This window comes from Haliotis rubra, unplaced genomic scaffold (assembly GCF_003918875.1).
Source record: "Haliotis rubra isolate DU_JTF1 unplaced genomic scaffold, ASM391887v1 Scf1142, whole genome shotgun sequence".
Classification (NCBI taxonomy): domain Eukaryota; kingdom Metazoa; phylum Mollusca; class Gastropoda; order Lepetellida; family Haliotidae; genus Haliotis; species Haliotis rubra.
The window spans coordinates 84725-98594 of NW_025765051.1; the positions used below are offsets into that span (position 1 = coordinate 84725).

Genomic DNA, 13870 nt, shown 5'->3' on the forward strand with positions numbered 1-13870 from the left:
AGAAGTTGCACATCCATATCAAGTGTGTTGTATTACCCTACCAACTTCTAAATGCCTATCAAAAATACTAATGAATCTTGTTATACTTGTATTATGAAATAAACCCAAACACCAAAAATTGTAATATGTATCGTTTGAACACTTTGTTGCTGTGTACTGATCTACCTGTACTGCTGTCCAGTCCTATGTTATCAAATTCAGGCACTCAGTATGCAAGAACAATATTATCAGTACGAAAGATTTATGTTAAATAAAAACAGCCTCCTGAAATCTTCACATAATTGTTTGATATTGTTTGTCAGACGTTTCAAGTGCACTTTGACATAAATATAAAGGAGATATTTGGCTTTTCTTGTGAAGTACATGTTTGTTTATACTAACAACTTGACTGATATGTCATTTTTACAAGTAGCATAAGACCCCATTGAAATTCAAATCCCTATTCAACCCCCCGGCATATAATTCAGGGGTATAAAGTCGACGCCTCGTCCGTCTGTCTATAATAATTTTGTTTCCAGAGCATAACTAAAAAAAATGTTCAATTTCCTTCAACAAAACTTGGTATATATATCAAACAAATCTTGAAGTGGTGTCTTTTGCTATTTGCAGATTTTTGTCATTTACATTTTTCATGATTTCCATAGAAACGATTTGGACTTAGTCTAAATAAATAGAATTGGACTTTAAGTAACTGTCAAGTTCTTTTAAGTATGTGGGGGTCGGGGGATTTGTCATCTTCTGATGACTCTGTCACAAGTAGTATAAGACCTCACTTAGGTTCAAATCCCTTTCTGGATATATGTGTCCCACGATTTTCTGCAAGACTGATAAAAGACTTTTGTTTTCAGTTCGACTGCAACCATTCTTCAACTCGTCCCTCGGCGTGGTCCTCATTAGTGACAACAAGGAGAGCTACAGCATATGCACCGAAGGCTTCGATGACAAAGCTGCTAATGTTGTGTGTCAGGAAGTTGGGTTTCCAAACGGTGGCAGCACCCTGGGCTACAACCCCTTCATCCACAGCTCCTACAGCATGGGCTTTGGCAGTGTCACGTGTTCAGGAAGTGAGAAAGCTCTAGAATCTTGTGTCATGTCAGAGAAGTACAATTACAAATGTCCATCGGGTGTACCTGCTGTTGTGAAGTGCGACACTGGCAAAGATGAAGGTGAGATGCTTGTTCGGTAATTCAGACTCATTTGGAGATGTTCTGTTGCACCATTCTTGCTCTGTTTTCAAATTGCATTTAAAAACTTACCAAGATTTATAGTAACTTAATTCATAGAAATCTGCCTTCACTAATCCATTGCTTGTCCCATGAGATGACTAATGATATCGGGTAGTCAGGCTTGCTAACTTGGTTGACACATGGCATCATATACCAATTGCATAGATTGATGCTCATGCTTTTGATCACTGGATTGTCAGGTCCAGGCTTAATTATTTACAGACCGCCATCATATAGCTGGAATATTGATGAGTGTGTCATTAAACAACAAACTCACGAAAAACAGGATGTAATAACATCAGTGATTTATTCTTTATGAATGCTACAATTGAACCTGACAATGGTCATATCGTATAGTTGATTCAAGTTTTCTGCAACCAGTGAAGCATGCCCCTATGTCCTATTTTACTGATGTGGAAAAATGTTTTCATCATATTGACTTGAGTCTGTTGTTTTCTTCAAAAGGATGATTTTTTTTATATTTCTACCTTCTAGTAACAGACTGGAAAATACGTACTGAGGAAAACAAGGTGCTGGTGTCAAGGTTTGGAGTGTTTGGTGAAGTCTGCTCTGATGGATTCAATGATGTCGCTGCAGTATTAGTGTGCAAATCACTTGGCTTCGACTCTGGTGCACCAAGGAAGGTTTACAGCAGTGCAGCTCATTTACCCGTGTGGATGTTTAATGTGTCTTGTTCCGAAACCGACACAGACTTGAAGTCCTGCAGCCATGATGACAGGGTGCATTCTGGGAGCTACTGTAACAATGTTGCTGGCGTCTTCTGCCACAACAAAGGAGACCGTAAGTCTTTTATCACTACCTCCAAGATTTTGGGTAGCCCTGTAATTAAAGCGTTTGCTCATAACCCATACATTCTTGGTTCAAACCCCCACCCTGGTGTCATCCCAAATAACAGTTTTGGACTTTTTAGGTGAGCGAGTGAGTTATAGTGTTACATTGCTTTTAAAAGCATTCTTGTAATATCATGGTTTGGGACACCAGAAATGGGCTGCATACATTGTACCCATGTGGAGAATCAAACCCAGGTCTTCGGCATTACGAGCAAATGCTTCAACTGCTCGGCTACCCTTCCACTTTGAGGAGCCAAATCTGTTGCCAGTATGGGACAAAATACAGATGTCATTAGTCAGTTTAGTGAAGAACGCCATAAATGGTTTAGGTTTGAAATGATTAACTGCTTTGTCATGTGAACACGAAGTGTTTGGCTAACATAACAGGCAGTGTCCACATCAACAAAAATATTTCTTGAATAATTAGTTCAGCTTGTAAATGAAGCTTTCAGGTTCGCCACCTTTTTACCTGGAAGTTTATGCAAGCATGCATCAAACTCTCAAATCAAGTGTTTTAAGCTTCATACTCGCTCGCTCACTTTTATTTTCATACATATTTAGTACCAGATTTTTCATTATGTCTGTCACATAAAACTCAACAGCAATTATTGATGCTTCAACCAAATCATCAGTTACAATGTGTTTCTTTCAGTGACAACGTACTCCATTGAAGGCGGAAAAACAAAGAATTATGGCTACCTGATCGGAGAATACAAAGGTTTGAAAGCCACAGTGTGCTCCCCTATATGGTCATCTACCAGTGCCAACGTTGTATGTAAGGAGCTGGGGTTTGCCGCTGGGCAGGCCTACTATGGAGAGACCGACAAACCAGGGATCCAGGATGTTATCGCTGGCCACATCGACTGTGACAGACGAGCAACACTTCTGGACATGTGTCGTACTAAAGACTGGGAGATTTTCAAGGTTGGTGACAACTCATCGGCAAACTACTCCTGCTCACAAGGACCAGTCAAGGTCTTCTGTTACCCTGAATGTGAGTATTTATTGATAGAGGCCTTAATATACTGAGAAAAACAAATTAAGGAACACAGGAAAATTCAAGCGTTCCTTTAATATTTTCCAGTTTTCTTCACCTGCTTTGAATAGCGATGTGGGAGGAAATCTGAGAATAAATAAAGAAACACTGCCACGAAGTGGTGTTCCCTTATTTGTTTCCCTCAGTATATTTGCCATGTTGGGCTTGTAACTTAACGTTTTCAGTTGTGAAATGTGCCCATCATAGTTTGAGCAGAATGTGGGTTAATGTTATGCTTGTACCTATGAAATGTTGAGTATCTGAGGACCCATGACAGTCCAGGTTAGAATTGATCTACAGCAATCCTTGCTTGTCGCAAAAAGAAGATTAACAGGATCGGGTGGTCAGACTCGCTGACTTGGTTGACACGTCATAGCATCCCAGTTGCGTAGATCGATGCTCATGCTCACTGGATTGTCTGGTCCAGACTCGATTAATCACAGAGAGCTGCCATATTGCTGGAATATTGCTAATTTCTTCTTATCCTGACTCAAGATCTTTAATTTATCTCCCTTTCCCTTGCGAATGGTAGTGGAACACTTGAATCCCTTGAAGTTCCCCAAGCGGACGTAAAAATACACTCACCCACGAGTTACCTCCCTTTTGCCCTTTCCCACGCAAACAGTCATGTGACCAGCCTTACTTGCCACTCTCTCCCTTTTCGCCCAAGTGGATGGTTGGGCGAGCACGGAGTCCCATATACGGCATTATATCCTTTTTATTTAGATCCTATTCTTCAAAATTGCGCTGTGTATGGATTTGGCAATAACTACTTTGTATTATATGTAAAAAAAAATTAAACATTATTTGTATTTGTGTCATAATTTCATCGTTATGTAACTTTGTTTACATTTCATGAAATCTTGCAGTGTTTGCAGACACAGGTTATCCGTGGCTGATCCTCACCCCCAATGCCCCTTGTGCATAAAACCATGTTCTTCCAGCTTGCGCTGTACTTATTGTGTTGATTTATCAAATCTACAATTTAATCAATATTTGTCTTATATCTATAGACGTGCCATGGATTGGGTGAGGAAGTCATCTCAAGTTACGGCTGATAAAACAGGAGATCAGCCTGCAAACCGTATGTTGCTTGCTACTGCGGAAATTCATAATACTGGTGCTATGTTTAGTACGTTTAGTACGGGCTAAGAAGAGATCGGCTACAACGCAGTTGACTCCGACTCAAGCTAAGAAAAAGACATCATCCTCTTCTACATCGCAGAAGAAAGCATCTGTTACCAGATCGGAGGGTAAATCTACGCTAGCTAGTAAGTCAACACATCAGAAATCCTTCAGCAAAGAGATATTACCTCCACATGAAGTAGACGTTTTTGATGATCCCCCACTACTTCTACCCGAAGTGCCTATGAGATCAGCGACTCAATCGACGTCTACAACTACTAGATCGTCTCCTGCAACGGTCACAGCAGGACAGCTGTTTGATGAACTACCACCTACCTCTCAACGCAGTGAAGTTGAGGCACACAACTCATCAGTGTTCGCAAACGCTTCTTCTACACCGCAGCAGCTTCAACCAATGCAGAACTTTGACCCGGGTGAATATATGAGACAATTCACCAACCAGATGATGACCATGATGGAACGCAGGTTCGAGGAAGAAGCAAAGGCTCGGCGAAGCCTCTCATCTACCGACACCGTGCGCAGACCTACAGATCCGCGCGAACCATACTGACCCGAGCGAACCTACTCCTCAGAGAACTACATCTCAAGACTACGTTGGCGAACGTACACCTTTACGAAGGTCTCCACTGTCGGACGACTCTGTCATCTTGGAGGAGGATAGAAGACATGAGATGCCTACTCATCATTCTACATCTGCGAACCCTGAACGTTCGAGAACATTGAAGGATCCATCTCCTACACCTAGCCGCTCTAGATCAAGATCTCACAGACGTTTGTGAAGTCACTCATCACGAGACAGACGTTCGCGAAAAGAAGGCTCACATCACAGACATTCGCGAAGGGATACATCTAGAGACAGATGTTCACAAAGAGAAAGCTCACGTTCGCGAAGAGAAAGCTCACATCACAGAGGTTCGCGAAGAGATGAATCTACAGATAGAGGTTTGCGAAGAGATGAATCTACAGATAGAGGTTTGCGAAGAGAGGACTCTCAAGATAGACGTTTGCGTAGGGACGAATCTTCAGACAGAGGGTTTGCGAAAGGATGATGAAGGTTCGACAAGGGATACAGGTTCGTAGATGGATGATACGCGGAGGCCTTGCTCTAATAATCAGGAGACATTGGATGAGCAAGCGGACTTCGTCTTCCCAGACGCAGGGGTTACAGCTTGGATTGTCAACGGGTTGAACTTGGAGTCTCCTTCTAAGGATAAAGATGAAGTCTACACTTATATGATGCGTAACGACGACTTTGACTCCGTCACTATCCCTCCAATTGAACCTATATCCAGGGTACCCTCCAACTTTTGCACAGCTTTCGTGAAAGCATCCAAGTACCAGAGTCAGCATCTGCCATCATTTAATGTGAAGAGATTCCATCTACATCATATGGATCCATTTACAAAAGCGCCAGAATGGGATGATAACATAAAGTTAGTCAACGACTCACGGAACAAGGTGTATAAAGTAGAAGATAAAAAGTTCTCTCACCTTGTTACTGCTACAAGGAGATCCTCCTTCGGGTTGGCCAGATCCAGAGCTATCAATGAAGCATTGATCAATAAATTCCAGAACTTAAGTTCGGAAGAGGACAGAATGATATATTCAGCGCTCATAACTTAGAAGAAGGACCAATACTTTTTATCAGACCATCTGGCATCTATATCTGCAGGTCTCACTTTACTACGCAGACAAGGGCTACTTGCATCCTGTTCATGGAGTGACAGATTCACCCAACCGCTACTGAGAGCTCCATGGAAGGCGCCCTACTTTCTTTGGAGGACAAATAGAGGATGCAGCTAAGGAAGCTGCGCACGACTCTAGAGAAGTTATGATGATAAAATCCATAGATACTTTGGCAAACGTCATCCGTCATACTTCGCAAAAGTGTAACAGCAAGTCCAAATATTCCGGCATACAGAAGGCAAAGGAGAACAAGTACTCCAGCTTCAGAGGCTTACTCGTTTCCAGCCCCGATATTACTAACGAAAGTTCTGCTGAAGATCAAACATACACAGGCGCTACAACTGACTTTGGTCGCGCCATACTGGCCACCAAGAGTATGGTTCCTAGACCTAATAGAAGATCTGGGAAGTCCAACAATCAAGTTACCAGACTGGCTGAACCTACTCATACATCCGCACACCAAGCAAGTCCGAGGGAACCCGACACTGTTCCAGCTACACGTGTGGACCGTATCAAAACATGTTTGAAGAAAAGAGGATACTCCGCCAGGGCAGCCAAGGCAGTAATGCTAGCGTTACGCAGATCTATTCGTAACATGTATGATGACAAGTGGCTGAAGTTTGAGACTTATGCAAGGCGGAAAGGCTTCATTGCAATGAAAGCTACTCATCCTCAAGTGGTAAATACCTGTGTCATCTGAGACAGACCAGACATCTGAAAGGTTCGACATTATCTACATACCTCGCTGCCATCAGTACAGTCATTACCATGAAAACAGGCATCAAGTTGACGAAAGTACCAGAATTACTTGCTCTGCTGAGATCTTTTAAACTGGAGGACCAGCAAAAGAAGTTCAGAGCTCCAGCCTGGGATCTGAATGTAATTCTACGTCAACTTACAAGTGATGCCTACGAACCTCTAGACCAGTTTACCTTCAGACTCTGTTCCTGCTTGGCTAGCCACGGCAGCTCGAATATCAGAGATACATGCGCTGGACTTTGGTCGAACCAGATTCGATATGGGGCAACATGCTGCAGTACATCTAGGACTTAGATGGGACTTCATTGCCAAGAACCAACTACCTGGGCAGCCAGATAGACAGTTTCACGTACCAGCGCTATCTACAATCCTCGGCCCAGAGGATATAGAAGACTTATCCTTGTGTCCGGTCAGAGCCCTGAAGATATATCTTCAAAAGACTGAGACAAGGAGATGAAAATTCAAGCGCCTGTTCATCCCATTATCAACAGAGACATCAGCAGAAGTCTCAAGAACGACGATATCGTTCTGGATGAGAGCCATCATATTGAGAGCCTATAAAGCAGCAGGACTAGAACCTCCAAGAGCTTCCAACCCACACAAAGTAGAGCACTGGCGTCAACTCTGGCTCTGCACGGAAATTGCTCTATATCAGCAATTATGGAGGGCTGCTTTTGGAAGTTGGAGACGGTCTGTGCCAACCACTACCTCCGAGACATAACCACTGAAGACGTCTCAGGCATTCACCAATTTGGGCCTCTCGTTGTAGCACAGCAACTAACGGTTCCTCAAAGGCGCTGAGTTGGAAAATCTCACCCTTTATCACGTTGACTTGTTGATAACATTTACTAAGGAAAAGTATTAGTTTGAAAGTCCATGCGCACAGTCTCGGACAGGCTAGCATGAGTGATTAAAGATCCTGTACGGGTAAAGATCTTACCTGTACGTGAAGGGGTCGCAACTAATTTATGATAAAGATCTTATCATAATCTATGGGTTGTTATAAGATATCTAGTAATAAGAAGATACTAGTTTATCTGAAGCCACATGAATCAACATGATTCAACTTGTCTGAGACTGAAGTAAGACAAGAGAGTGGTCCCCCCGAATTATAACAGAAGTTGGAAGAATAGGATCAAGGCAATGCCGTTTCGCAGTTCCCATGGGGGGGATACAGGGCTTATCGAAGGACAGCTGATGAATCCAGGAAGTGGCCTGACCCACCACCAATCCGCAGGATTCTATAAGCAAAAGATCATGAGTCAGGATAAGAAAAAATATGTAATTTTTCAAGTAAAATTGATATTTTTATACTTATCCTGACTCATGAGGTCATCCCCTCCCAACCTCCCCACTGGAAACACTTAGGATTTCACAGCAGATCCAAGTGCATGGGCAGACAAACAGGAGAGAGTGACAAGTAAGGCTGGTCACATGACTGTTTGCGTGGGAAAGGGCAAAAGGGAGGTAACTCATGGGTGAGTGTATTTTTACGTCCGCTTCGGGAACTTCAAGGGATTCAAGTGTTCCACTACCATTCACAAGGGAAAGGGAGATAAATTAAAGATCATGAGTCAGGATTAGTATAAAAATATCAATTTTACTTGAAAAATTACATTTTGAAAAAACTGCAGAGAATTATGAACCCACTGAAGCCCCCCTCTGGATCTGCCAATGTTCTCAGTTTATTTTTTCCTGAGAATTTTAATATGTGATTAATCTTAAGCTGAAGAGAACCAGATGAGCAGAGTCATGTCCCTAATTGCTGTGGTACATCCAGAAGTATATGTGGTTGTTAGCATATTGAAAGATCTTGGTAACTGTCTGTGTTTAACTAGGATCACTCGGTATTAATCCATATCATCTTGTTTCAGTACGCTTGCATACAGGCTTCTTCAACAAGACTGGTATCGTACAAGTCCCAGTTGATAATGAATGGTCAGCTGTTTGTTCGGATGGGTTTGATGACAAGGCAGCCAGCGTCGTGTGTCGGCAGCTAGGACTGTCATCTAGTGGAGTAGCCGAACAGCTGGCTTTCAATGGCTACTATGCTGGCATGTTCTCTCGGGGAAATGTGTCGTGCACAGGGACCGAGTCGTCACTTCTCATCTGCAGTAAAGAAATATCCCGATATGCCTGCGCATCTGGCAGACCAGCAACTGTGGTGTGTACGGACTCCACTGATGGTAAGTCATAGTTATCAGTTTGGTGATGGTAACATACAGTGGTTGGAAGCCATGATGATGCTATTTGACCGAAGATGTTGATGAATTACGGTGGTAAGCCATGAAGATAGTATGCTATGTTTGTAAGGATACAATGGTAAGATACAGTGGTACCCTACTTACATGATGTAGGGTAAACTACAGTGGTACTTGATCATGATGAAGGTAAGCTACAGTGGTAGTCGTTCATGATGAGGGTAAGCTACAGTGGTACTTGATCATGATGAGGGTAAGCTACAGTGGTAGTTGATCATGATGTGGGTTAGCTACAGTGGTACTTGATCATGATGAGGGTAAGCTACAGTGGTACTTAACCAGGATGAGGGTAAGCTACAGTGGTAGTTGATCATGATGAGGGTAAGCTACAGTGGTACTTGATCATGATGTGGGTAAGCTTCAGTGGTACTTAGCCATAATGAGGGTAAGCTACAGTGGTAGTTGATCATGATGTGGGTAAGCTACAGTGGTAGTTGATCATGATGAAGGTTAGCTACAGTGGTAGTTGATCATGATGAGGGTAAGCTACAGTGGTAGTCGGTCATGATGAGGATAAGCTACAGTGGTGGTCGGCCATGATGTGGGTAAGCTACAGTGGTAGTTGATCATGATGAAGGTAAGCTACAGTGGTAGCTGATCATGATGAAGGTAAGCTACAGTGGTAGTCGGTCATGATGATCGTAAGCTACAGTGGTAGTTGATCATAATGAAGGTAAGCTACAGTGGTAGTTGGTCATGATGAAGGTAAGCTACAGTGGTAATCGTTCATGATGAAGGTAAGCTACAGTGGTAGTTGGTCATGATGAGGGTAAGCTACAGTGGTAGTCGGTCATGATGAAGGTAAGCTACAGTGGTAGTTGGTCATGATGAGGGTAAGCTACAGTGGTAACTGATCATAATGAAGGTAAGCTACAGTGGTAGTCGGTCATGATGAGGGTATGCTACAGTGGTAGTTGATCATAATGAAGGTAAGCTACAGTGGTAGTTGGTCATGATGAAGGTAAGCTACACTGGTAGTCGGTCATGATGAAGGTAGGCTACAGTGGTAGTTGATCATGATGAGGGTAAGCTACAGTGGTAGTTGGTCATGATGAGGGTTAGCTACAGTGGTAGTTGGTCATGATGAGGGTTAGCTACAGTGGTAGTTGGTCATGATGAGGGTAAGCTACAGTGGTAGTCGGTCATGATGTGGGTGAGCTACAGTGGTAGTTGATCATGATGAAGGTAAGCTACAGTGGTAGTCGGTCATGATGTGGGTAAGCTACAGTGGTAGTTGATCATGATGAAGGTAACCTACAGTGGTAGTTGGTCATGATGTGGGTAAGCTACAATGGTACTTAGCCATAATGAGGGTAAGCTACATTGGCACTTAGCCATGATGAAGGTAAGCTACAGTGGTAGTGAGTCATGATGAGGGTAAGCTACAGTGGTAGTTGGTCATGATGAGGGTAAGCTACAGTGGTAGTTGATCATGATGAAGGTAAGCTACAGTGGTAGTTGGTCATGATGAGGGTAAGCTACAGTGGTAGTTGGTCATGATGAGGGTTAGCTACAGTAGTAGTTGGTCATGATGAGGGTAAGCTACAGTGGTAGTTGGTCATGATGTGGGTGAGCTACAGTGGTAGTTGATCATGATGAAGGTAAGCTACAGTGGTAGTCGGTCATGATGTGGGTAAGCTACAGTGGTAGTTGATCATGATGAAGGTAAGCTACAGTGGTAGTTGATCATGATGAGGGTAAGCTACAGTGGCACTTAGCCATGATGAAGGTAAGCTACAGTGGTAGTCGGTCATGATGTGGGTAAGCTACAGTGGTAGTTGGTCATGATGAGGGTAAGCTACAGTGGTAGTTGATCATGATGAAGGTAAGCTACAGTGGTAGTTGATCATGATGAAGGTAAGCTACAGTGGTAGTCGGTCATGATGAAGGTAAGCTACAGTGGTAGTATGTCATGATGAAGGTAAGCTACAGTGGTAGTTGATGGTGGTAAGCCATTAAAATAGTAAAGCTCTATTTTGTGAAGAAAGTATTGCTTTCATGATACACTGAAGGATAGCCACTTGACTTTATAGATCTAACTAATGTTTATTCAGATTTAATTTAAAGTATGTTGGCTTGTGATTGAGGTTTAGTCATTTTAGATGAATTGAGTAATTGAATAATAATAATGATAATAATGCTAAGTTTTGCGCCTTACATTATTACCCTGACGGAATTGTACTTTCAAAGCTGCTACTAAGTGCTTCGCGCGACCATATAGGTCTGTACATCCGCTTTCTCAGGTACCCATTTTTAATATGACAGAAGAGTCTAAAACCCTGTACCTCCTGAAAATTATATAAAATTATGTTGGTGACATTTTGACCCTGGCTAAAATATAAGTAAAATAACATGGGTTTGTTTTTGATCTTCAATAATGTGTTTATATATTATCCCTTTCCAGCATCAATAAAGGTCATTGGTCATGATAAAAGAGGTCTGGTAAAAGTCACCAAGTATGGCATTAATGGAACCGTCTGTTCCTCCGGCTGGGATGACGTGGATGCCAGTGTGTACTGCACGGAGCAGGGGTACGAGGCCGGGTTCAACAACAGCCAGTATTCTTATGGGGACCAGCCCCAGTGGATCTCTAGTGTCGAGTGTACTGGGTCCGAGAAGTCCCTGCTGGATTGTCCCTTCGCCACAAATGTTTACACAGACAATTGCGAGAGGGATGCCACTGTTTTCTGCTACAATAAAGGAGACCGTAAGTTTCAGATTTAGTGCAGAAAGTTATATCATTCCTCTGATTTAGCTAAGGGTGGTGGGGTAGCTGTTTGGTTATACTCACTCACTCACTCACTCTTAAATTTGCTTTTGAAGAGTTAAAATGTGGAGATGATGTTGTTAGCAATGACGCAAGGGATGCAGGCAGCTGTGAAATACTGAAACTGAAATACTGGTCGAAGTGGTCGCAAACCTGACACATACTAGCTCAGCTCATTAATGTGCCTTTGCATTGTACATGATTAAAAACTCATTTATAACCCGTTTTGTATCTATTTGTGTGGTTGGATAGACTATTTTAATTTTCACCAGTTTGCACTTATGAAGTCTATTCACTTTGATCATGTTTTGGAAATACCTTGGGTTAATGTAACAAGAATATCATCCGAAAGTGATATATGAAAATATATCATGTTACCTTACTTTGATAACTGCTGTAATTTCATCCATACAGCGATATTATAAACATTGGTTAAATGGTCCATGAAACTTTGTTTTTAATCAAATGTTTTGTGCATATGTATATTTTACTTTTCAGTTGCCCAATACACACTGACCAAGCAGCCAGAAGGACAGGCCCAAGTTGGACAGGTCGAGGCCACTAGAAATGGAGCTACCTATCCCGTATGTGCCCCGGGTTATTTTGCCAACACTGATGCCTCCATTATGTGCAGGAGTTTAGATGAAGGGTTTGTTGGTGGACAGAGATACGATGGGAACATGACAATGTCTGGCAGTGCTGACACCTACTGGTCAGTCTCCATGACCTGTAGCGGGCAGGAGAAGCTAGCCGACATCTGCATCACTGATTGGAGCATCATATCATCAAAGGAAAACAGATCTTGTCAACCCGCCCAGGTTGAATGTTACCGTGAGGGTGAGTAATCATATGTTGATGTTGTTGAAAATTAGACGAGTTTGCCACTTGAAGGCTGAGATTGTTAGTTGTGATAGTTCCTCTGGAGGTTATATCAGGTGTGTTGACCCATGCAAATATATACATGTCTATGTTTTCTTACTAGTTATCTGTCTTAGACAATTATTCCTGGCTGAGGGGCAGTTGGATAGCCTAGTGGTTAAAGTGTTCACTCATCATGCCAAAGACCGAGTTTGATTCCCCACTTGGGTACAATGTGTGAAGCCTTTCCTGGTGTTTCCTGATGTGATATTGCTGGAATATTGCTAAAAGCAGCTTAAAACTAAACTTACTCACTCCTTGTTGACATGACAATCCATGATTTTATATGGTAAGATTTACAATGGCTTCGGGGACCCACTTTGTCTATGTATTGATGATGTTGGTTTACATTTTAACTGTTGTGGAGGCAGGTATTTGATGCTAAACAATTTTGTTTCCAGTGCGCCTGTACCCCAACAGCTTGGATTCTGTTGGCACCCTGGTGGTCAGGAATGACAATGGCTGGAGCGCTGTCTGCATGGATGGGTTTACAGAAACCTCAGCCATGGTTGCATGTATTGAGATGGGATACGCTGGCGGGACAGTACTAACATCAAGCTACCCTGCGGCAGGATACTCCAAGTCATTAAAAAATGTCAGGTGCACCGGGTCAGAGAAGTCCTTGAAACACTGCCCCGAGAAGTGACAGATTCCTCATGCAAGGATAACAGAGAGGCGGCAGTGTCTTGTTACAGGAAAGGCAGTGAACCAGGTGAGTGATGATGATGATGATGATAACTTCAGGGTATGATACTATTTCCTGTCTTCTCTTTACCTATATCGTTTTGGTACAGTCTGTGTTGTGGACTCACCCACATGGTCTTCTTGTCAACCTCCTGTGTGTAGATATTGTGGAACAGCCTTCTCATGATTCTGTTTGTAGCCATATTGTGACTAATCTTTTGTTCAATGGCCAATTCATCACAGACTACCGCTTTGAATGCCATTCTTGGTATTATTGTCAACCATGTCAAGTACAACTCAAACATTTTGTTAATTACAGACACTCAGAATTACAGACAATTACACTCAGCTAATTACAGACAATTACACTCAGCTAATTACAGACAATTACACTCAGCTAATTACAGACAATTACACTCGGCTAATTGCAGACACTCAGAAATCTTGATTTTTCACCTAAATAAAAAATATAGTTATCAATTGACTTGGTGAAATAGTGATGAAACTAAGAAGAGGAAAGAGCACCATAAATGATA

At 42.4% G+C, this 13870-nt stretch overlaps 1 protein-coding gene across 1 annotated transcript in view; it reads left to right on the plus strand.

Moving 5' to 3' along the window:
• LOC124253532 (scavenger receptor cysteine-rich type 1 protein M160-like) overlaps window positions 1–13362 on the plus strand; it is a 37704-nt gene extending 24342 nt beyond the window's left edge. The window contains exons 20-26 of the mRNA XM_046687334.1: window positions 849–1166; window positions 1722–2027; window positions 2730–3071; window positions 8579–8890; window positions 11370–11672; window positions 12231–12569; window positions 13052–13362. Of these exons, the coding sequence (XP_046543290.1) occupies window positions 849–1166; window positions 1722–2027; window positions 2730–3071; window positions 8579–8890; window positions 11370–11672; window positions 12231–12569; window positions 13052–13296 (2165 nt within the window). The 3' untranslated portion in view covers window positions 13297–13362. The remainder of the gene's footprint in view (window positions 1–848; window positions 1167–1721; window positions 2028–2729; window positions 3072–8578; window positions 8891–11369; window positions 11673–12230; window positions 12570–13051) is intronic.
• Window positions 13363–13870: the final 508 nt, after the last annotated feature.